At 38.6% G+C, this 21,987-nt stretch overlaps 2 protein-coding genes across 8 annotated transcripts in view; both read left to right on the top strand.

Moving 5' to 3' along the window:
• Positions 1 to 1,956: 1,956 nt before the first annotated feature.
• Positions 1,957 to 6,560, top strand: CNGA1 (cyclic nucleotide gated channel subunit alpha 1). Its single transcript, XM_087736774.1, is given in 7 exon segments — positions 1,957 to 2,068; positions 2,374 to 2,444; positions 2,810 to 2,835; positions 2,941 to 3,042; positions 3,961 to 4,068; positions 4,216 to 4,322; positions 5,143 to 6,560. Coding segments are annotated over 7 exon segments (1,944 nt in total).
• Positions 6,561 to 9,320: 2,760 nt separating this feature from the next.
• The window catches only part of NFXL1 (nuclear transcription factor, X-box binding like 1), a 52,495-nt gene continuing 39,828 nt past the window's right edge, over positions 9,321 to 21,987 (top strand). For 5 of the 7 annotated variants that reach the window (XR_015699689.1, XM_087736606.1, XM_087736608.1 and 2 more), the window contains exons 1-11: positions 9,322 to 9,614; positions 10,969 to 11,139; positions 11,497 to 11,606; positions 13,809 to 13,942; positions 15,642 to 15,820; positions 15,988 to 16,149; positions 16,255 to 16,355; positions 17,603 to 17,717; positions 18,071 to 18,195; positions 19,406 to 19,528; positions 20,897 to 20,987. Coding sequence is in view for 5 of the 7 variants with exons in the window: in XM_087736606.1 (XP_087592732.1) it covers positions 9,455 to 9,614; positions 10,969 to 11,139; positions 11,497 to 11,606; positions 13,809 to 13,942; positions 15,642 to 15,820; positions 15,988 to 16,149; positions 16,255 to 16,355; positions 17,603 to 17,717; positions 18,071 to 18,195; positions 19,406 to 19,528; positions 20,897 to 20,987 (1,471 nt within the window). In the remaining 2 variants the exon portion in view is untranslated. Of the gene's footprint in view, positions 9,615 to 10,968; positions 11,140 to 11,496; positions 11,607 to 13,808; positions 13,943 to 15,641; positions 15,821 to 15,987; positions 16,150 to 16,254; positions 16,356 to 17,602; positions 17,718 to 18,070; positions 18,196 to 19,405; positions 19,529 to 20,896; positions 20,988 to 21,987 lie in introns of all 7 variants that reach the window. The other 2 variants (XR_015699688.1, XM_087736605.1) reach the window with 2 other exon arrangements.

Genomic DNA, 21,987 nt, shown 5'->3' with positions numbered 1-21,987 from the left:
AGAGGATACAGATTTTTCTCCAACCTCCAGGCTATGTACTCTCGATGGATGTGGATTTTTGTACATGTCCTACTTTGCCACATTTATCATCTTTAACCTCTAGTACATCTGCAAATCAGTATGTCTGGATAGCACAAAGTCAAAGATGAGTTTTTTGCTCTTGAAACTAAAGAAGACTCAAAGAGCAAAGATAAACATGAAAAATGAGTGCCTATGTAGAAATGCTGGTACTGGGAGTCCTAATGTGAACTAACTGGTTTAGATCCTACTCTGTTGGAGGAATGATTTCCCTTGAGATGAATACGTTTGCATTTGTCTGGTGCCGAGTGATTGGAAGTGGCTGGACACAGCTTTATTTTGCACCATTATTTGTGAGCTCTGTGGACTCCATTGTGGCTCTGTGGAGGATATAGGTTAAATCAGGATGGAATTTTGTGTGCCAGCATTAGCAGAGCTTTCAGAACACCTGTAAGCAGACATAAAGCTTCTTAATTCAACCTGGCATACTTTCAATCTCCACACTTTCAAACACAATTTATCCTTGGAGTAAGTCAGTGGAAACCCTGTTACAGCTTTTAGCCTCCTGGTGTATCTAACCTAAAGTTTACTACGTCTTAGAAACTTAGAAACTTTTTATGTGACATCTTAGACCTGATCCTTGCTCTTAAGCATTTTAAGACTGACCAGCAATGTTGGGCTACATTTAGGACTATTTGTGGAAAAACACATCTTAATTTTCAATCTTTATCTTTCTGTTTTGTAGAATGTTGTATATTGCTGTATTATTTTTTGCACCGTGTGTCATTCGTGTCTGGTGACTGCTAGAAACATGGCTTTCCTCTCCTATTTCCTGTATAGAAATAATTTTAATTTCATTGACTAATAAGGAAAGTCAGGTAAGTCTGGCAGTAATGTGGCAGCTGTATCATCCTGCTCCTCTTTTGCAGTGTGCTTGACTACAGAACGGAAGTACTTTAAGACTGATTCATTCTATAGCATTTGACTTCACTTATCAGTGGTACAGCCACTCATTTGTCAGTTTGTGGCTTACAGACATCTCTGTACTCTGATTTCACATGTGCAAGGATGTTGTTACTGCAGCGGACAGCATCTGTTTTATAATCCTATCTAAATGGCCCTGCCAAAAGCAGATCATGTTTGTAGACACAATTCATGCCCAAAAGAGTTGGCAGTCTCATTGATGATGAGACATAACTCACAAAATTGTAGGAAAAGTGGCGAAAAGGGAGAGCAAAAGTTATGTACACTGCAAAATTTTCAATTTTTTTAATATTGAGATGAACAAAACAGACATGAACAGCCACTAACATTTCCATTTAGGTATTTATGTATTTCCATATAGGTATTTATAGAGTAAGGAGACTCTACTACATCAGTCTTTAAGTTCCTAGTTACAGAACCTAATCTTTACTCTCAACAGAGTATAACTCTCAGATGTCAGACATACTGAAATTTCTTTGGACATCCAACCAATGGATGCTTCCCAGTCTGGTTTTCAGGATGTCACCTGTGCACAAATCTATTTATCCATCCTGATACAATAATGTATGAGCCTTTAGTTCAAAACCAAATGAAACAGCAGTAGATGTTTCAAATACAATTGTCTAAATATTTTCAAATTATGTAACTAGGCTCAGGAGAAAGACCTAAATTAATGCTTCCTCTAAGAGAAAGATGTGTTGAACATTCTCTTTAGCAACAGTCGCCTGGTCATTCAGCACACTAAAGCACCCACAGTGCCCTTTCTTGTCTGGTGGGAATGTCATGGGAGAGAGGAAACTGGAAATACTATTGTTGGTTTTGGGGGAAGCAAGGGTATGAAGGATTCATCTTTAGGAAAAAAAAAAATTGCTTGTTACTTCTGCTAGTTGTGAAATGACTTGATTCTTCTTAAATCAGTCTTCCTTAATTACCCAAGGTAAGACGAACTTGACCATGAAGGTAGGAGTGATTGAGACCCATCACTCCCACACAGTAGTTCCCAGCGTGGTAGTGCAAGACACCAGTGAAGACCCTGGACCAATGCACAAAAGAGACAACAAGTATGTCAAATTTAACATTTTGTGTCTGTCTGTTTTTTTTTTTCTTTGATAATTTGGATGGGATTAACTAAGCACAGATAGTTGCCATCACCTAATTTTCCTCACCCTCTATAAGTAAATTAACTTTCTAAGATTGTGATATATAATGCTTGTTGTAAATATTTAGGAGATTAAAATCTGTGCTCTTTCAATTTCCTTAGATAACTTAGCCCATGATTAAAATGGTGAGAAACAGTCTGTGACAATTTAGATATTAAACGTTTTTTTGTATTTCAGCAGGTATCATATAACTGTGTTGCTTTGCTGTTCCCTAGGCAATGGTATCCACCCGGTGCATTTGCACACTACAATATTAACAACAACAGTAATAAAGACGAGTAAGTATCTTTGCCATTTCATAAAACGAGAGTACTGCAATATTAGCGGTATAAGCAGCAATGAAAAAGAATGATATATATAGTCATCTCTTTGCAAAGTTATGTCATTCAAGTAATCCCAAAAGAGACTGCACGTACATTTCAAATTCATGCACATCAATTATGATGATCATTCTCAATACCAAAGTTATTGGCATTATGTATCTTAATTTAAAATAAAAGTAGTTCTATGTGAATACGACAAGCAAAACAGTTTTTGAAGGCCAAACACTTAAGTATAACATTCTATGATTCTAATAAATAAATGTGGAAGCAATGGCTCTGTGCATCCCATGAGCCTATCATATTTTTCTTTTCCTTAGGGAGGAGAAGAAGAAGAAAAAAGAAAAGAAGAGGTAAGACAAAGAGTAATAATACTACTATTTCTAAGACATTTAATTTCTTTCCAAGTATGTTTTAACTTATTCTGTAACAACGGAAAATGTAAATCTATTTCTTAGCAAGTCAGAAAAAAAAAAGGATGGAGAAACACAAAAGAACAAGGAAAAAAAGGAGAAACACAGAAATAAAGATAAGTCCAAGAAGAAAGAAAATAAAGAAGAGTAAGTATTTTTCATGTAGGTTTTGCTATGTTAGTCTAATGAAATTGCTTTTGATGTAAAACTGAATCCATTCATGGGCACCCGGTAAACAAGATGCTCATACTCTAGTGCATGAGCATGCAGACTGCTGCTGTTCTCCCTAGAGCAGAGTTGTTCTGATTTAACTTCATGTGTGGTCAACAGAAATACACGTGCATGGAATTGATCTGAAAACACTAATCAAGAAAAGTCTCCTTTGGATTCTGATTATTCAATATTTTTTGGATAACACCCTGCAGCAAAAGATGTGCCAGTGGAAAGCAATCTCTTCCACACATAAGGGCACCTGCAAGCAAGTAAACGCCTCTATGATCTAAAAGTCCTTGCTTTACCTTTTGCTAGCTAAATTCATAATTTTCTGGCCAAGGAAAAGAAACTTAAAATAGTACAGTAGGAACTTGGATTGTATGATTTCACATTCTTTGGTTTCTTTATGTAAACTATGCCAATGTTTCATCCTTCTCAGAGCTAGAATTTTCCCAGTGAGAAACGCATGATTTGTCTCACTTATTTAAACATTAGTAGCCACGTAATCATTTAGTTTTTGAAAGATGATAAAATCAGTTCTCAGACAAGTCAGTTAATTGGGTAGGAAACAAATTAATTTAAAAAGGTTGAAATTACATGTGCCACTATAAACTAAAGTGGGACTGCCAAGCTGATGTTTCTCGGCAAAATTCAGACTCTAAAGTTTGCATCCCAACTCACACCTAACAAGCAGCTTCATGTTCTCCATGCATTCAAGCATGGAAGCTTAACTTTATAATAAAGACCATTTATTTTACAATAAGAATTTCTGGAATTATTCATCCCTCAAAAATTGTTATGTGTATTTTAAGTCTCTCATTAAATCTCTTTTTTTTCCTGCCTATCACTTAGGAAGAAGAAAGATATTTTCATTATTGATCCAGCAGGCAACATGTATTACAACTGGTTGTTTTGCATCACAATGCCTGTCATGTACAACTGGACCATGATTATTGCTAGGTGATGTACTCCTTTAATGACTAGATAAAACTTCTGGCAAATTGTGATATCCCTAAATAGATAAAAAATTATTTTGTTAATCACTGATTTCATGCAAATATTTAATTTTCATTTAATGGTGATTTACTTTTGTCTTCTCCTATTCAGAGCCTGTTTTGATGAGCTTCAGCATGACTACCTAGTGGCATGGTTTATTATTGATTACCTTTCTGATGCCATCTATGTTGTTGACATGTTTGTACGGACAAGAACAGGTAAGTATACTCAATGATTAATTATTCCTCTTCATATATTTGTGTCCCGTGGTTTAAATTATTCCGAATACTACTACTCCTATTATCTGGGTACCCTTGATGAGGTGCAATAGTGAAAAACACATCGAGATAGATCTCTGAAAGACTGTAGCCTGTGACCTGTAAAAATAGGAGAAACTCTGCTGTATTATTCAAAGAATACATAGGGCCTGAGGTAAGCTAGGCAAGCTGTTCTGCCTGCAGCTGACTCAACAAGACAAAATAAACATGCGATGTGGCCAAGTGAGGATCAGGGGTTCTGAAAAATTAGCACCTAAATCTGGATTTTGTATTTAAGGAGATTCAAGTATTTGCTTGATTTTCAAGACCACTGAGCAAGCAAGACACCCAAATAACTTCAGCTGCAACTGTTTCTGTTAAAATCTTATCCTACATCCAGAGCTATTGAGTAGATACACTCAATATGGAACGGAAATTCCCATGTTCAAATTCTTTCCCTCATTAACCACCCTTCCTATAGCCTGTGGAGTTTTTGGGGGGGTTTGGGTTTTTTTCAGATGTTCACCGTAGTGGAAAAGTGGAGGGAAAGAATCAGAGCTAGAAATGTTTAATTTTCGAAGCTGTATGGTTTAGCTCAAGCTGAACCATATAGCACTAAGTTGAATATTTGGAAATAAGAAGTTGCTTATCAGAAAGAAAGAGAAGTTATGTACCGTCTGGAACTTGCATCCAAAGTATTTTTCAAAGTAGGTTTGGATTGACATTAAACACAACACAGTTGAAGTCGTAACATTTTTTATTATTTACAATTTGATTTTAGGTTACCTGGAGCAAGGTCTTCTGGTGAAAGAAGAACAAAAGCTTCGAGAGAAATATAAGACATCTTTTCAATTCAAATTAGATTTCCTGTCAATCATACCAACTGATCTCTTATACTTTAAGTTAGGACTGAATTACCCAGAATTAAGAATAAACAGACTACTCAGAGTAGCTCGGATGTTTGAGTTCTTCCAGCGAACAGAAACAAGGACAAACTACCCAAATATCTTCAGGATCTCTAACCTTGTCATGTACATTGTGATTATTATTCACTGGAACGCCTGTGTGTACTACTCAATCTCGAAAGCCATTGGATTTGGGGCTGACACGTGGGTCTACCCCAACACCTCCGATCCTGAATTTGCCCGTCTGACTAGAAAGTATGTCTACAGTCTCTACTGGTCAACACTGACCCTGACTACTATCGGTGAAACACCTCCTCCTGTAAGAGATTCTGAGTATTTCTTCGTGGTGGTTGACTTCTTGGTTGGAGTATTGATTTTCGCTACCATTGTTGGTAACGTGGGCTCTATGATCTCCAACATGAATGCTGCCAGGGCAGAGTTTCAAGCGAGGATTGATGCTATCAAGCAGTATATGCATTTTCGGAATGTGAGTAAAGACATGGAAAAAAGAGTTATAAAGTGGTTTGACTACCTGTGGACAAACAAAAAGGCTGTGGATGAAAGGGAAGTCTTGAAGTATCTGCCAGATAAACTAAGAGCAGAGATTGCAATCAATGTTCACCTGGAAACACTAAAAAAAGTTCGTATTTTCGCAGACTGCGAAGCTGGTCTGTTGGTCGAACTGGTTTTGAAACTCCAGCCGCAAGTATACAGTCCCGGAGATTATATTTGCAGAAAAGGAGATATTGGACGAGAGATGTACATTATCAAAGAAGGCAAGCTGGCAGTAGTCGCTGATGATGGAATTACCCAATTTGTGGTCCTAAGTGATGGCAGCTATTTTGGGGAAATCAGCATTCTTAATATCAAAGGTAGCAAAGCTGGCAATCGAAGAACAGCCAATATTAGAAGTATTGGATACTCTGACTTGTTTTGTCTGTCTAAAGATGATCTCATGGAGGCTTTAACAGAGTATCCAGATGCAAAGGCTATGCTGGAAGAAAAAGGTAAGCAAATCCTAATGAAAGATGGGTTGCTGGACATTGAAGTTGCAAATTTAGGAAGTGATCCTAAAGATCTGGAAGAGAAGGTCACCTACATGGAAAAAGCGATGGACAGATTACAAACCAAGTTTGCCAGGTTGTTGGCCGAGTATGAAGCTGCACAACAGAAACTGAAAAAAAGACTTACACAAATCGAGAAAATATTGAAGCCAGTTATAGAGCAAGAATTCACAGACTTAGAAGAAGGAGATCCATCCACAGATAAACCTGGAGTGTCAAAAGCGGAATAAGACACTGGAGGTTGCCAATGAGTCTTAGGGTCAAATCCTGCATGGGGCTGAATACATTCCTTTCTAATCTTTGTAGGACCTGACTATTAATTATGAAATATTATTTGTTGAGGTCATGTCACTGATTTCCTACAAACAGCACATACTTGGCAGGTTTTGGAAAGAAAAAGAAGGATTGAGAATGAGGATGGAAGATAACACCTTGCTCTCGCACAAACAGGTGGTATTATCTGCTAGTGCGTTATGTACTCTTTATGTAACACCCCTCCACAGCAAATGCATTCAGTCTATATGCAGTCATACACTGGCAAATATTGAAAGTTTTGCTGACCATTTTAAAATAATTTCTTCATGTCTACTTATGGAAAGAAGGAAAGGTTTGGTAACAATTATTTTATTTGAAGTCAATATAGGCATGAACCATGATATTAAATGTGTGTATTAAAAAACACATTTTAATATCTATTGATTAACATCAGCTTAATTAAGTATGGGGTATTATATAAAGAATTAGGTATATCTACAATGCAGATGCGAGTACTGAAGTAAGATTTGGAAAATATTATTACTTCATTGGGTTCTACCTTGGCCGATTTCTTGAAATGTAAGCGGGCAGTTTTAAATGAGCCTTTTATCGGGATATTACATGCAAAGGCTGGAATAGAGAAGGGAGAAAATACAACTTTTTGCAGGCATCAGTATGACAAATACGGATGACTCAAAATCTAGCTTTTCTTTCCACAATAATAACAAATACATAATATAGAAGACTGTTCTGCTCCATGTAATCATATGGCTGCTGAACATGGACTATCAAGTTTTTAAGATCTGTGCTTAAAAATTTTTGTGTCCCTAATGTAACAGTTGTGGATGCTGGCAAGAGTGCAAGGGGCAAACATGACAGAAAGAGGCCAAACTCTCCCTACAGCGTCTTCTGTAGCTGCTGTTGGGAAAAGAATGCAACGACTGAATAGGTTATTTTTTTCATTGATAGGGTATTTCTTTCTTCTGTTCATAACTACTGTTAAGATAGTAAAATCTGCTGTTTCATATGTCAGATACATTTTCAACTGCTTTAAGAAGCATTATTTCCTTGGATTTTTTCCCTAATTTATGTCTTTTTCCATTGGCAAAAAAATGGTTTTATTAGTTGTGGTCTCAACTGGGTCTTTTCAGCTGGGTATTTTCAGTAGACTTTTATCATAGCCACTTAATGTTGGAAAAGTTTGATGACAGGGAGTGAAGAAAGGGACTGCAAGGAAAGAATGGGTAATTCCGTATTCAGGGCAATTTGATTACCCTGGGCAACTGGACTGCCATTCTTAGAAAATACGTATGTAAATATTACTATCACTTGATAATACCTCTATACTTTCATTCTTCTCCTTAAGAAGATGGAGATATTATAAATTGGATCTTTTGTAAAGTGCATTCATTTCTGGTTGTTTTATTTTTTGTAATGTTGATAGGTTTCCAGAATGCCAGAGATCTATAAATAACTCCTGATTTCACTGCAAGGATTAAATGTTATGAAGTAATTAATACATAGGATATATATGGAACAACAAGGATAAATGTAAATATGAAACGGCTGTTCATTCACCATTGATCCTGTGCTTTGAATGACAGATGGCATCGTGTGCTGGTGAGGGGAAAGAGTATGCCGTCATTTCATTAAAAATTGCATCCGTGCACACAAGAACAAGTGTTATTCTGGCATTTAACTATATTGTGAATGTTGGACTTCTTTGCAATCAGCATTCTTCCAATTCAGGTCTTGAATATAATTTGCAATCTGGATGGCAGCAGCATCCCATAGGGCTGCGTCATGTTTCACTAGGCACTTAGGAAGCACTTTTCTCCTTTGTGGAAGAGTTCAAGACTTTGTATTAGAGAAATGTGTGATATGAGTTTTAATTAATAAAGGCAGAGATCGACTGTTCGTATTTTTTCTTTTATTGATGCTTCAGTCTACGACACAAGTTGTAGTCACTAGCTGCCTCTTTCTTGAGAATAAAAATTATTAAACACACTTAAAAATTAAACAGAAAACCAGAATCGACCTCCAGTAGTTTACTCTTTTCAGACTCTTTATTTGAAATTTTGTACTATTTAACTTTTATAAACATGTATTTGCGGAAACAAATGCTAAATGCAGAGTTTCCTCCTGGCATAGCAAGACAGAACACGAGCGCTATCAGAAAACGTCGATCAAATTTGAATCAAACTTGCATTTCTTTATCAGAACTTTTCAGGAGGCACACAGGTTCCTCAATATATATTTCTGTGCAGTAAAGCCTGGATATTACTTCAGTAAAGTTTCTAAACGGGCTTTTTAAATCTGTCATACTCTGAAGAAGAGGAGCCCACACTATGAAGAACAGCTGTGAGGAAAACGCACCCAACAGCCGCACGCTGCAGAAACGGCTGCCAGAAAAAGAGCTGAAGCCATTGCTTCTGCGGCCAGAGCGGCAGGCAAAAAGAAATTCAAGCTTTAAGTAAAAGAGATGGGCAGACGGGGCATTAGCAGACATTTTTCTGATTGCGGGGCGGGAAGGGGCTTCCCGCCGCCACGGCGGACCCTCTCCACAGCGGCCTTCCGCCGCCGCCCGGGCGGGGCCAGACGCCCGCGTGGCGCCCCGGTGCACGCTGGGTGTTGGAGTCCCCAGGCCCCACTTCCGCCCCGCCCGCGCGGGGAGCGCTGGGAGCTGTAGTCGCGCTGCGGCGGGCGCCCACCGGCGTGCCTGCGCCTCCACCGCTGCTTCCGGGCGGAGGGGCCGGGCCGGGCCGGGCCGGGCCGGAGGGAGGGAGAGCTCGCCTGGGGCGGCTTCAGCCGGGGGCGTGAGGAGGGGTCGGCCGCCCTCCGCCGTCCTTCGCTCACTGGCGGGGGAGAAATGGAGGCGCCCTGGCGTCAGGGCGGCCGGGGCCGGGGCCGCGCCAGGCCCGCGGACGGGCTCGCCGCCCGCGCTGGGGCGGCTGCCCGGCCTCCGGCCCCGAGGGCCCGCGGCGGTGCCTGCGTTGCGGCCGCGGGGATCAGCGGCGAGGGGGCCAGCGGTGAGTGTCGTGTCCTCCCTCCTGCCCCGGCCCGGCCGGGGGCTGCGGGGTCCCGGGCTGGGGACCCGGCTGCGGCCCGGAGCCCAGCCGGGTCTTGGGGAGCCCCAGGTCGGGGCTCTCCCCGGCGTCGTGGGGAAAGGAGGCGGGCGGGGGGTGCTCGTGTGGCCGGCGTGCCCCGGCCCCGCTCCCTCGCTGCTCGGCGGTAGCGAGCCGGCGCTTCGCCGTGTGCCGCCTGCTGCCTGCAGGCGCCTTCTGGGGGGAAAGGCAGGGGCTGGGGGCTCGGGGCCGCGTCCTCCCCAGGGTGCACAGGCAGTAGCCTTCCAGCAGGAGAGTAAAGTATGAAGTAAAGGATGAAGCAGCTGTTTTCCCGCACGGTCCGAAATACCCAGGAGCGTGCTGCCCGCTAGGGACCAGGCAGGGCGCCGCATTGCCCCGGCCTGGGAAAGCTGCCGGCCCCTGATGCCCCAGGGTTGCTGTGGGTGCAAGTTAATACCCGTGAGTACTTCGCAGGTAGAGAAGTGCCAAATACTGAGCTCTTCTGGGTGGCAGCATAGTTTCTTAAGGAAAGCCCTAAAACTAAACTTGGCGGAACCCCAGTAAATATATTGGGTGCGGTAGTCTTATGTGGAAAATTAGGAGGTACTTAAGACCTGTGATCTGCTGAAGACCTTTATATCTCCGTGGTGTGTTACCTTAAAGGCACTTTGGTTTATTATGAACTCTGATAAGTTATATAATTTTTTTCTCCATGTGGGAATCTCTCTCTATTTCATATGCAATAACTTCAAAAAGGCTTATATTAAAATACCCTGTCACTTTTAATGTTGTCAGCTGTGAACTAGCATGAACCCACTATTGCAATAAAGACTTGTTGGATGGAGGGAGATCAATAAAAGTCATAATTTAAAAAGTACCAAATGCTGGGAGAGGTACCTGTAGGGTATCAGCAAATTATAACAATTACTCTTGTCAAGAATTGCCTGATTTTTTGTTTTCTGCTTCATGCTATGAAAGTTGTGTTTGTGTGGGATGTGTGCATGGGGTTTTTTTGGAGTATCCTTTTTGTAAAGCAGCATTATAAGTGCATATATTCTGGTATGTTTGGTTGGATGTGTCAGCAGTGATTGACAGATAATAATCCCTGCTGTGAATTTTATGGATAATGCACGGTAAAGAAGAAAATCCAATTTATCTCTTCTTGTGTGGTATTGAAAATGTAGCAATGTACTGCCCTTAAAAACATAACATCAGCAAGTTCGTTAAAGAAAACAACAGTTGAAAGTATGTAGAATTGCATGTGGTGTTATGATCAACTATCATGGTATTAATCATCGTTACTCTGTTCTCTTAATAGAATTATCTTCACAGAAGAAATTTGATGAAATTAAGAAAGCTAATCAGGCTGCAGCAAAAAAGCTAGTTGAAGACCAATTTAGCTCCTCATCTGAAGATGATGATGAAGATGCTGAAGTAAAACAAGGAAAGATTTTGGCCAAAACATTTACCATTTACACCAGTCAAACTGGTAAATTTTTTTCATTTATTGACTTTTATTTTGGTATGAAAGCATAAACAATGGTGTATTATTGGCTGCGTATTAGAATTTTTCCATAATTAGAGGGAAAGCACTTTATTCTGATATCTTGTATTAAAAATATTTGTTCCCAGCAGTGCATGCTGGCAGTACTTCTTGCCTTTTTATGCAGAATCAATGGTACAATTTTAAAACTGTCTTAAGTACTTCTAATAATGTGGTTTTGTAATAATATATGACTGGCATCTGTTCAGAGGGAAAAAAAGTATACTTTTACAGCAGTCTCAACATGTACAGAATAGCAGATCAAACATTACTGATTGCTTTAAAAATCTTTATACATTAAAGATGGAGATGCAAGTGAACTGGAACGTACAAGACAGTACATGAATGAAGCTTTTCAGTCAGGGGCTATGACATGTCTGATCTGCATTGCTTCAGTTAAAAGGAACCAAGCTGTAAGTATTTTACAGTAGTCTTTTAGAATAAAGCAAATATAACTGTCTGAATAACATGTGTTTAATTATATTACTGAGGTAATTCTTGGGATTGATAGTTTTAAAACGATAGAGTACTAAATGCAACATTTGGCATCTTTGGATTTTTCAAACACTTGAAGAAAGAAATGCTTGTATATACGTAGCTTATAATCAGAATATGTATTTTTTGACAGATGTTTGTTATTGTAATTTAAAATAGTTATTTTTAAATTTTAGAGAGTAGCAGATGAAAAAAGAAAGTGCAGGAAGGCCAGTGCTTGCAATGGTGTATTCAATAAGCTATGTTATAGCAAACACCAAAACAAGAAATACTAGGAAGGTAGGAAATGTTCTTGTTAGATTTATAGCAGGGGAGCCAAGATAAACTTTGTTGCTCCAAATGCTGATCAGGTGAAAGAGAAGGGTGGCATGTCTGAGAAGATTGTCTTATTTCATATAGGTACATTTTTCATGGGAGCAATTTCAGGACAAATCTTTTTCACTTCTGTTGTTATGTATCAACTTTCCTTTGATGTTGACAGGCCCAACCCTGTTTCTGTTAGAGTTACTTGAATCAAATACAAGTTTGCAACTGTATGTTTAACATTAAAAGAAAAAAAAGTGCAGAAAACCTTTAACTTCTTATGCTGGATATACATGGACTTCAAGTATCCAATGAAACTGTAGTCATTAACTTTTTTTTTTAAGAAAGAAATGCAGTATGTTTTGTATGAATTCTTAACATATTTAATCCAAATTTTTTCAGACCTTAACATATATGTTTAGCTTGATTTTTAAAGTTCTGTGTCTCTTGATAGAGTTAATCTTATCTCAGCAGAAGTGAAATGATTTAGCAACTTGGAAGTCTTCTTTTATAACTCAGTGGTTTGTTAGTTATCTTGAATCTGTAACGATTCAGCCAAGTGTGTTTGTTTACTTAACGTCTCCTGTTTAGCTTTAGTTTTGGGAAGTTAGTTACTGTACTTTTAGAAACTTATATCACTGACTTTGTCCTCTATAAGTTAATGGGGAAATTTTCCTTGTTTTCACAGTATAATTTATAATGATGTCATAAATTATTAAAAAAAAAATGAAATTAAAACTAACATTTTCTGCTGCGTTTCTCTTACCGAATTGTTACAGCCATTCTAAACTGACAATTTAAGACATCAATATGTAGGAAGTACCAAAGTAACAAAATTTCGTTTCTGTTATTTAAATTGCTTTTCAGCAGCAGGCTGATATTCTAAGCAAAGGATTGTGATTTCACTCCAGAACTGACAAAGAGAAGTACACTGGGAACAAGAACATGAAGGTTTAGTGATGGAGACAGGATACTGGCAAAATCAACTCTTAAACACACTTGCTTTTAATTCTGTTCCATTTTATACTTCTCTTGCTCTTTGAACAAAAGACATTATGTTGAAAGCCACACTTCTAATCAAATCTTTTTCTTACTAGCGTTGTATGTAAATCCTAAAGTTTGAATGGGGGAAAAATCTTTTTGGTACTTTTACTACCAAGATGTCTAGAGACCTAGAGTATGGGAGGGGGAGAGAGGTGGAGGGCGAGCTAGGCTTGTTTAGTCTAGCAGAGAGGAGGCTAAGGGATGATAGTATTGCAGCCTCTCTCTGCTTGGAGTTGTGAAGGTGACTAAAGCCAAAGTCATCTTTGCGGTGACAAGTGGTGTAATAAGGGGCAATGGCACACACTGGGGCTTGGGAGGTGCAGACTGGGTACTAGGAAGGTAGTATGACACTGGGAGCAGGTTGTCCAGGATGGTTGTGGAGTCCCCATCCTTCAGGATTTTCCAACTTTGCTAGACCAAGCTGTAGCTGAGCTGAGCTAAGTTGGCAATAGTCTTACTTTTGGCACGAGGTTGTGCTACATGACCTCCAACAGTGTGTTTAAATCAACATTTCTATGATTTTATGAGTATTTTGGGCTCCGTAAGCCTTGGCAAAAACTTCCCACAGCAGCAGGAAAAAAGATTATGGGTGTGAATCTGTAACAGTAAAACTGCCTGTATTAATCTAACAATAGGTATGATCTATCTTTGGAAACCCATTTTTTAATTGGAAAAATAGAAAGCTTGTATTTCTTTAGATATTACCGATGTTCATCAATGGAAACAGAAAAAAACCTAATATAAAGCAATTGGCACTTATATCTGCTCTTTAGGTCTGGAGCTGTTGTGGATGCTTTTGTATATTTCATCTGGTGTGTATCCAAAAGTGGGCTAAGGATAGCCTTTTCCTTGTGTCTTCTCCTTTGACGGATGATGACTTTGGGAAGAAAGATTACCCCTGGCCATGGTGAGCTCTTCATGGTACATTTACAAAGATACTTTTATTATGAAACGTATGGAACCGGAGTTACTTCAGAAAGGAATGGTACTTGTAAATGACATGCACACCAAAAAAAAAAGTTCAGAAGGGTGACTTTTCTATTGTTTTTCTGAATTATTTTTAAATTTTCATTAACATGATTCAGGAATATTTCACAGTGATATTAAAAACCTGCTGCATCAGATCTGTTTTAACCTCTGAGAAGGTAACTTACCTATCATGTGTCTCAGCTACTAATATTTATTTCTGAATGGCTTTACCTATTTGTCACTTTTAAAATAGGCACTGTGAAATAAATAAGTTTAAAAAAACAGTTCTAAAATATCAAGATTTGGGGATTTTTTTTTTTTTTTTTTAGTCTCTGTATAACTCAAGCGTTAAAGCCAGTCTTGCAGTTTTACGTGAGATCATATAAAGAAGGTGGTAATATTGTGACTGCATGAATAATGAAGCTTGCTTTTTCAGTAGGTTTGTGTCTGAAAGTTCAGTCAAGGTTTCTCCGTGCATGTTTGATCTATGCTTTATTTACCCACCTACTTTTATGTGGAAACTTGTAGTAATAATATCTTTGAGACACAGTCGTCCCAAATTTGGTTGAAAGTGCCTGGTGGATTCAAAAGCTCTGTTAATGTGGGATCTCAGAGAGCAGGTTTGCTTAGGAAATAAGGTGTAAAATTGTTGGCTCACAGTGTCTCAAATTGATAATGCTTATTTTACTACAAACTAGTTTTGTGTTTAAGCATAATGTTTATAATGAAGAAATTTCAAGGTGAATGTATTTTATTTAACATTTAAGCACATGATAAAACTGTGCAGTCACTATGGAGAAATGGTTTATGGCCTGTAATGTATTATACAGGGGCAAATTGGCATTTTATTTGATAAAAATGAGTACATAGGTCTTTCAAAGCCCCTATTCTTCTCTGAGGAGGCACTCCTTGTCTGTTGTCTTTTCCCAGTGTAGCCAGAAATGGGAGCTGCTTTGTTTCTCCTTCCTTGTGTTGCCTCCCTTGTCCATGGTTTGCACCTGAAAGCCTTTAAGGCCTGTGGCACTAACAAGTTCCAGACCTTTGGTGCCTGTCTACCTTTAGGAATAATGTATTTTTTAATATCTGACACAATCAAGGATAACAAATAAAGGTGTGCATCTTATAATATCTAAGATGCTGAACTGATAGAACCTAAAATCTTTCAGATGAAATTTTAATTATGCATAGTTTTAATAGCATCACTAAATCTTGTTTTACATAGCTTATAAATTGCTACAGGTAAAACCCTGTTTTTTAATCTCTTTTTTTGATTGGTTCTGTTTAAGTAGGTTAACTCTTTGTTGCATACATTCCTTTGGTATTACTTGATGTAAAAATTGTTCTGTATGCTTGCTACACTGAATTTTTTTGTATGTATTTTTAGAGAAAAAAGACTGCAGTGATAGGACAATTCCTTAGACATTCCAGTGAACGTATTGTAAAATCTGACACATAGCAAGACCTTTATTGTATATTATAAATTTAATTATGTTGTTATTGGTCACAGTAGTTGTGAAAATGTTAACTGGTAGCCTGGTAACAATCTTAGGAAACCGAAATGATAAAAACTGCTTTTCTTTTTTGAAAATTCTTCCAAAAATTGCTTTTCTTTTCACTCCCTTTTTCCCTTGTTGTAGTCCAAAATGTAGGTTTGAATACAAACGGTCTGAAACTCCCAGTAGGTATTACTGTTACTGTGGAAAAGTGGAGAATCCAACAGTGGACCCATGGCTGGTGCCTCACTCCTGTGGTCAGATATGTGAGAGGGAATTCAAACCTCCTTGTGGTCATAAATGTTTGCTGCTTTGTCATCCAGGTAAATCCATTGCATCTCTTGGTCATATGACCTGTATTTATGTAGCTGTTACACAGTTTTAATTAAAATCTGCTAACTATATTTAAAATTCTCAGAATAAATCAGATGTAGTCAAGGCTGCATTTGCTGAATGGCCATTAGCGAGGTGTTCTTTTTCCTGTACTTAGGACCCTGTCCGCCTTGCCCAAAGATGGTCACAACAACCTGTCACTGTAAGAAAGCTAAACCAGTGCCCCGAAGGTGCAGTGCCAAGGAATGGTCATGTCGCCTGCCGTGTGGACGAACATTGCTGTGTGGACAACACGCTTGTGAGAATGCCTGTCACGCAGGTAGACCTGCCTTCTTAAACTTCAGAGGAGCAGTTGTTTTAATTGTTAAGATACATCATTCTTCTGCAATTCCTACTCTCAATGTCACTTTGCAATTACGTACAGGAGATTGTCAGCCTTGTCCACGAGTCAGTAAACAGCTATGCATCTGTGGCAGACAGACAGCAGAAAGGCTTTGTGCAAGTCCTCAGTGGCAGTGTGATCAGGTATGTTGAAGCTGTCCTTTTTAGCTTATTTCTCATCTTTATAAAATTTGATTACTCATTGTATTAAGGATTGGAAGAACTGATTCAGTAAGAAAATAATTTTATTTTTTAGGTTTTGAAAGTGCAGTCAACAATGTAAGCAGCAGTGTTTGAGAATGGATCTACTTGGTGGCCCAGTTAATTTCTGACAGTAGTTAAAATGTTACTGTTCTGGAATTGTGCTAGGGTTAAGCTAGAAGTGAATTTGACCTTGTATATTCTGTTTTCTTGTACTTGAGGTTGAAATTTCAGCTGCTGTCTTCAAAAATAATCATGAAACCACAGCTTAGCAGATAAGAGTTTCATGCTTATTTACTTGTAGTGACTGTAACAGAATGAAAGCTTTGAGATTCATTCTTTGAAGTATATTTGCAGCTCATTCTCAGGACCAAGGCTATGGATTGACAGACTGTAAAAAATAAAAATAATTTAAAAAATTAAGTGGTGGGGGGAGGTTGCATCAGGAGGTGCAATTGTTATGATTCCAGTAAGAAAGGCACTCAGCCTCTGTAAAATATGAATTAAAATGTGATTTATGTCAGCTAACACTATAGAGAAATGGAGTATAATATAAATAATAGTATGGCCCTTTAGATGCTGGGAACCCCAGTCTGTGCAGCATTGAATGGGCCTCTGATCCACGTGCAGCATGCAGTGCAGACCCCATCTGTAAAAAGGCTTACCCCATTTTGGTCATTGAAGCTATTGTAGGATTTTGTTACAAGAAAGCAACTCTATTCATCATTTCTACTGTCAAACAGACAGGATGTTCAGATGAGAACTTCTTGCTGCACTTTTAGATAAAGGCAAGGACGCGCAGGTGGCATCGTCACTGGTACCAAGTGGGAGCTGCCTCCAATCTCCTCTGCTACAATACGTTTATTCTGTGGCCAAGGGATATGTGCAGCACCACACCGGCCTGAAGGCAAAGCTGTACGTGCAGCACAGCACAGGCCTGGGACTACTCAGGTTAACTGTTATGTGAACCGCTAACTCCTCAGTATACAGTGGTCTTCCAGTCGGGATCACTGCAGGGGTGATCAGTTTTATTTGGCAAACTCAAAAAATACAAGATTTGTTAATAAAATTCAGAAAAAGTTAAATTCCATCCAGATGTGTCTTGCCCCTAGTTTTTCCCCTTGGGTTGCTTTGTCTTGGTATGTAGTTCTGTTACATTGCATTCACTTGGTTTCCTCTGAGTTTTCCAGGTGTGTGGGAAACCTTTGCCTTGTGGTAATCACACATGTGAACAAGTTTGTCATGCTGGTCCCTGTGGAGACTGTCCTCGTTCTGGGAAAAGGGCCTGTCCATGTGAAAAATCAAGTAAGCGGTTTTTTTGTTTGTTTGTTTAAAATAAGATAAATCTAAAAAAAAAAAAAGTCATCTAGTCTTTGACAGTTCATAGTTTAGGTTAATTCTGCAGGGCAGGGTCCATAAAAAGTGACAAAGAGTAAACTGTGACAGCTTATATTAACTTTTTTGCTTAATTCTTTCAAAGCTTTATTTAGTACCAGGGGTTTAATTGGCAATGTGAGTAAATGAGTAATTCTAGAGAAGCTTTTAAAAAAAAATGAAAGAGAATTGGCATTGGAAGTCATATTACACAGTGCATTTTTTTTCTGAATATTTTGGCTTTTTTTCTAAATGTTTGCTTGTACTTCTCTCTCTTCATTTAGAGTTTACATTGCCTTGTACAGAGGATGTGCCCACCTGTGGTGATAGTTGTGACAAAGTTCTGGAATGTGGCATCCACAGATGTTCACAGCGCTGTCATCGAGGTCCCTGTGAAATATGCAGACAGGTTAGGCTTACTGTAGCAGGCTCACGTTTTGTTAGGGTTTTTAAACACTATATGCCTGGAACAGTGCAAGTCTCCTGAGGAAAATGAAGTCGTATCTACCACAAAATCTATGACTTTCTGTTCATTAAAAGCAACACACTTTTTCCCTATCCCCCTTCCACCCCAACACAATTCTGAATTAATAGTTGAGCATTATATATCTGAATGGAGGCATAGATGAGGGTTTTATTGTTTTGGGTTGTTTCTGTTTTGTGGTTTTTTTTAATTAATTACGCCCTAAAAGACACTTAATTTTTTTGCCAGCTCTTCTAGCTTCCTTGCTGCTTTGTCATCTTATGCTATTTCTCCATTAGTGAAATGGAAGATGCTGTAACATAACATTATTTCCTTGTTAGTAAGAAAATAATATTTTGCTCTGCTCTAAATATCTATGGAGCTTCTGTGGTGTGCTGGTTTTGGCTCGGATAGAGATAATTTTCTTCGTAGTAGCTAGTGTGAGCCTATGTTTTGGATTTGTGCTGGAAACAGTGTTGATAATACAGGGATGTTTTAGTTATTGCTGAGCAGTGCTTACACAGAGTCAAGGCCTTTTCTGCTCTCCCCCATCCTGCTGCGGGGGGAGTGAGCAAGCAGCTGTGTGGTGCTTAGCTGTCCGCTGGGTTAAACCACAACACGTGGTCTGGCCTATAAAGCTGTTGCTCTGTCTGCTCTCGGTTGTCTCTTCCTGAACCAGATTTGGGTACAAAGTCTATGGGGAAAGTAGTTAGCACATGATAGCTGGGATGAAGGTCAGATAAACCTGCTCACCTACTTCTTAAATTATCTGTATACATGATGGATTAATCTAACTTATTATGCAGGAGAGGTACTTTTTTGTCTGAATTTGTTTTGCATTTATGCTTGACATCTTGCACCACACACTTGAGTTGGTTCCCTTGAAGTGGCTTCCCTCTTGGTGAGACCAAGGCTACAGTGAGGTGCTATCTAGAGTACAGTGTTTGCAATACCGACACAAGGTCCCCACGTAATTATTGCACAGATAGGTAATCTGCTCCGAGCATGTGATATACTTCCTGTTGTGATAGAGTATTGTAATGTTACTCTCCCATGAATTTTTCTTTACAGCTAGTAGTAGAACATTTTCTTTTCCACTTTTTTTTTTTTTTTGGTATTAAAAATACCCTGCTTTTTTCCCTATCTTGCTGCCCAGGAAGTTGAAAAACAGTGTCGCTGTGGAAAGCACACTAAACGCATGCCATGTCATAAGCCATACCTGTGTGAAACAAAGTGTACTAAAATTCGTGATTGCCAAAAGCACCAATGTAGGAGAAAGGTATGTGTTCAGAGATAATATTTCTCAAATGTATTGTTTAGATAACTTTTTTAAAATTCAGATATAATATACAAATCACATAAATCTGTTGCTCCACCTCATGTTATTGTATTGAAAGAGGAGTTTTCTTCAATGTCATTCAAATTAGTTTGCAATGTACCAGAATTCTCTGAACAGCATGTCACCAAGAAAAACTCAGTGGCCTTAAAAACTGGGAGGGGATTCTGACAACTTTCCACTTCCAGAAGGCAGTTTTGCTTTCAGATCCTTGAGTAGTTACTGATACTTTATGCATTCTGGAGCAGTTAAATCCATTTATTTCCTTATTTGTAGGAAGAGCTGGGAATATCTTATAACTCTGTAAGGGACATGCTCTTGTTTTTGACAACGCAGCATCCCACCCCACTTTCTAATATGCATTCCTCCAAAGTGCAGTGGTCTGACAATTGGGAATTTGAGTTTTGTTTCCCTTCTCATTTGAGGTCAAAGGAATGATTGATAGCTCAGATTTATATTTTCAGTTTATTGATTCAAGAAGGTCTGAAAGTTGCCTGCTATGTGTGAATTAAGACATTACGAAAGCTGGACTTGTTACCACAAAGAGGCATGAAAAATACAGTTTTGTTCTTAGGTATTTTTGAGTATTATTATTACAGTGAATTTACTTTATGTGAAAAGATGGCAAAACAAGTAAATGCAATCTTGCTATCTCTACTTCATGCTAAAATATCCAGGTTTCTCTCCCTAATTGCCATCCTTCCTTATACAGTTTGGAAGGAGGGTACCTTTCAAGTTTATAGAAAAGGTGGCGTTCTCTCCTGACCTGGTATCCACCAGTGTGGTAGTGGTGTGATGTGTTCTGATTTCTGCACATTACTACTTTATCTAAGAACAGAAAGTAGATAGCTGATTCTAAAGTTTTATCTGACCTTTACTACAAAGCTAAAAGGTGTTTAAAACACTTTTGTGCCAGGGATGATATAGTATAAAAGTGGAAGAAATTGCGGAGTAATGGGGCAAACTGTTGGATATTCTACATGCAATCTTCTGAAATTATTTCAGATTAAAATATTACAAGAATTTGAACTTTTAAAATGTTCTTATGCTTTTTGGAAGCCCTCTGCCTTTTCAGTTTGTTGAAGTGATGCTTTCAAATGTGTGTTTTACTGTTAGTTTATAATTTAAAGTTTTTAAAACGACTTTACAGATGACCTTCTTTCTATACCTGGCATGAATTTGAGGAAATTTGACTAAGTTGCATGAAAATTCTTTTAACAAGTATTGAAAAAATGAGATAGTAGAAGAGGGCAAATTAATACCAGAAATGTTTAAGTTTTCAGTTATATAGAGTATATATTTTTTTAATAGTGCTGTTCTGGAAACTGTCCACCTTGTGATCAAGTCTGTGGGCGGACTCTAGGCTGTAGAAATCACAAATGTCCTTCAGGCTGCCACAGAGGTAAGAATAGGTGAAAGATCCCCGTAGTGATGGAATATTGTTTATTTTTGCCAAACTTCATGCTTGCATGACTCTGTGTGGTGCTTAATGAATTCTCTCCCTTGTTGCATGTAGGCTTTTTGTGGGGGCAGTGTGTTTGAAAAGTTTTTCGTGCTGGTTAGTGCTTAAGGACTTACATAAAGACAAGCTCAGTTATTACCTGGTAATTTTGCTTAGCATTGTTCCTCTGAAAATGCTCTGTCCCCTTTCCAGCTGCTTAATTCAAAATCCATAGCTTGACTTTTTTTCCCAAATAATTCTGTTCACTGAATATGCATAACAAAGTCCAACTATGTATAGAAATGACTGTGCTGGTTGAGTCTGGATGTTTTTTAAAAATCCTAGAGTACAATGTGTGATATGAGTGGGCTTAAAATAAAAAAAAAAAGATGGAATTTGAATGTATATTGGTATCTTACTGGTAAAAGAGAAAATAAGAACTTGTTACTGACTATATGAAGGATAACAAAAAAGTTTACTTCTGCATCCAGTGACCTTGGTTAAAAAGATGCTGAAAACGGCCAAAATTACCTGGCAGCTCTTATCCTGGCCAATTGCTTTGACATTTGCTTGGTAGGGGATTAAACTGGAATGACTGAAAAAGTGACTGCCCTCTCAGCAATTTTCCCCACAGAAGCTGCTGCCCTCCTGAAACAGCAGCCGAGTAGCCTATGTAATTTCCCTTAGTATTCTGAACTATAAACTGCAACAACTTAGGAAATAATTCACAACTTGTTCAGCCAGTCTTGCTTTTGAGGCTGGGATTCTGAAGAGGACAGGACAGGTAAATGTTACAGCAGTTAACAGCACAGTTAACTTGCTATTAAATGTGTCACCACAAACTAGTAGTTTGTTTTTTCTCTGTTAACTGTGCCCCATCTCTTCTTCCCCTTCCTTTCTTCTTCCTCCCCCGTACCCCTCCACAATCCTGAAAATACATATTTTTTTTTTTTTGTCCTGT

The sequence above is a fragment of the Nipponia nippon genome, unplaced genomic scaffold (assembly GCF_047370975.1).
Source record: "Nipponia nippon isolate SJK-2023a ecotype South Korea unplaced genomic scaffold, ASM4737097v1 scaffold_6, whole genome shotgun sequence".
NCBI lineage: Eukaryota > Metazoa > Chordata > Aves > Pelecaniformes > Threskiornithidae > Nipponia > Nipponia nippon.
Note: the sequence above shows the minus strand (reverse complement) of the source record. Positions and strands in the feature narration are given on the sequence as shown.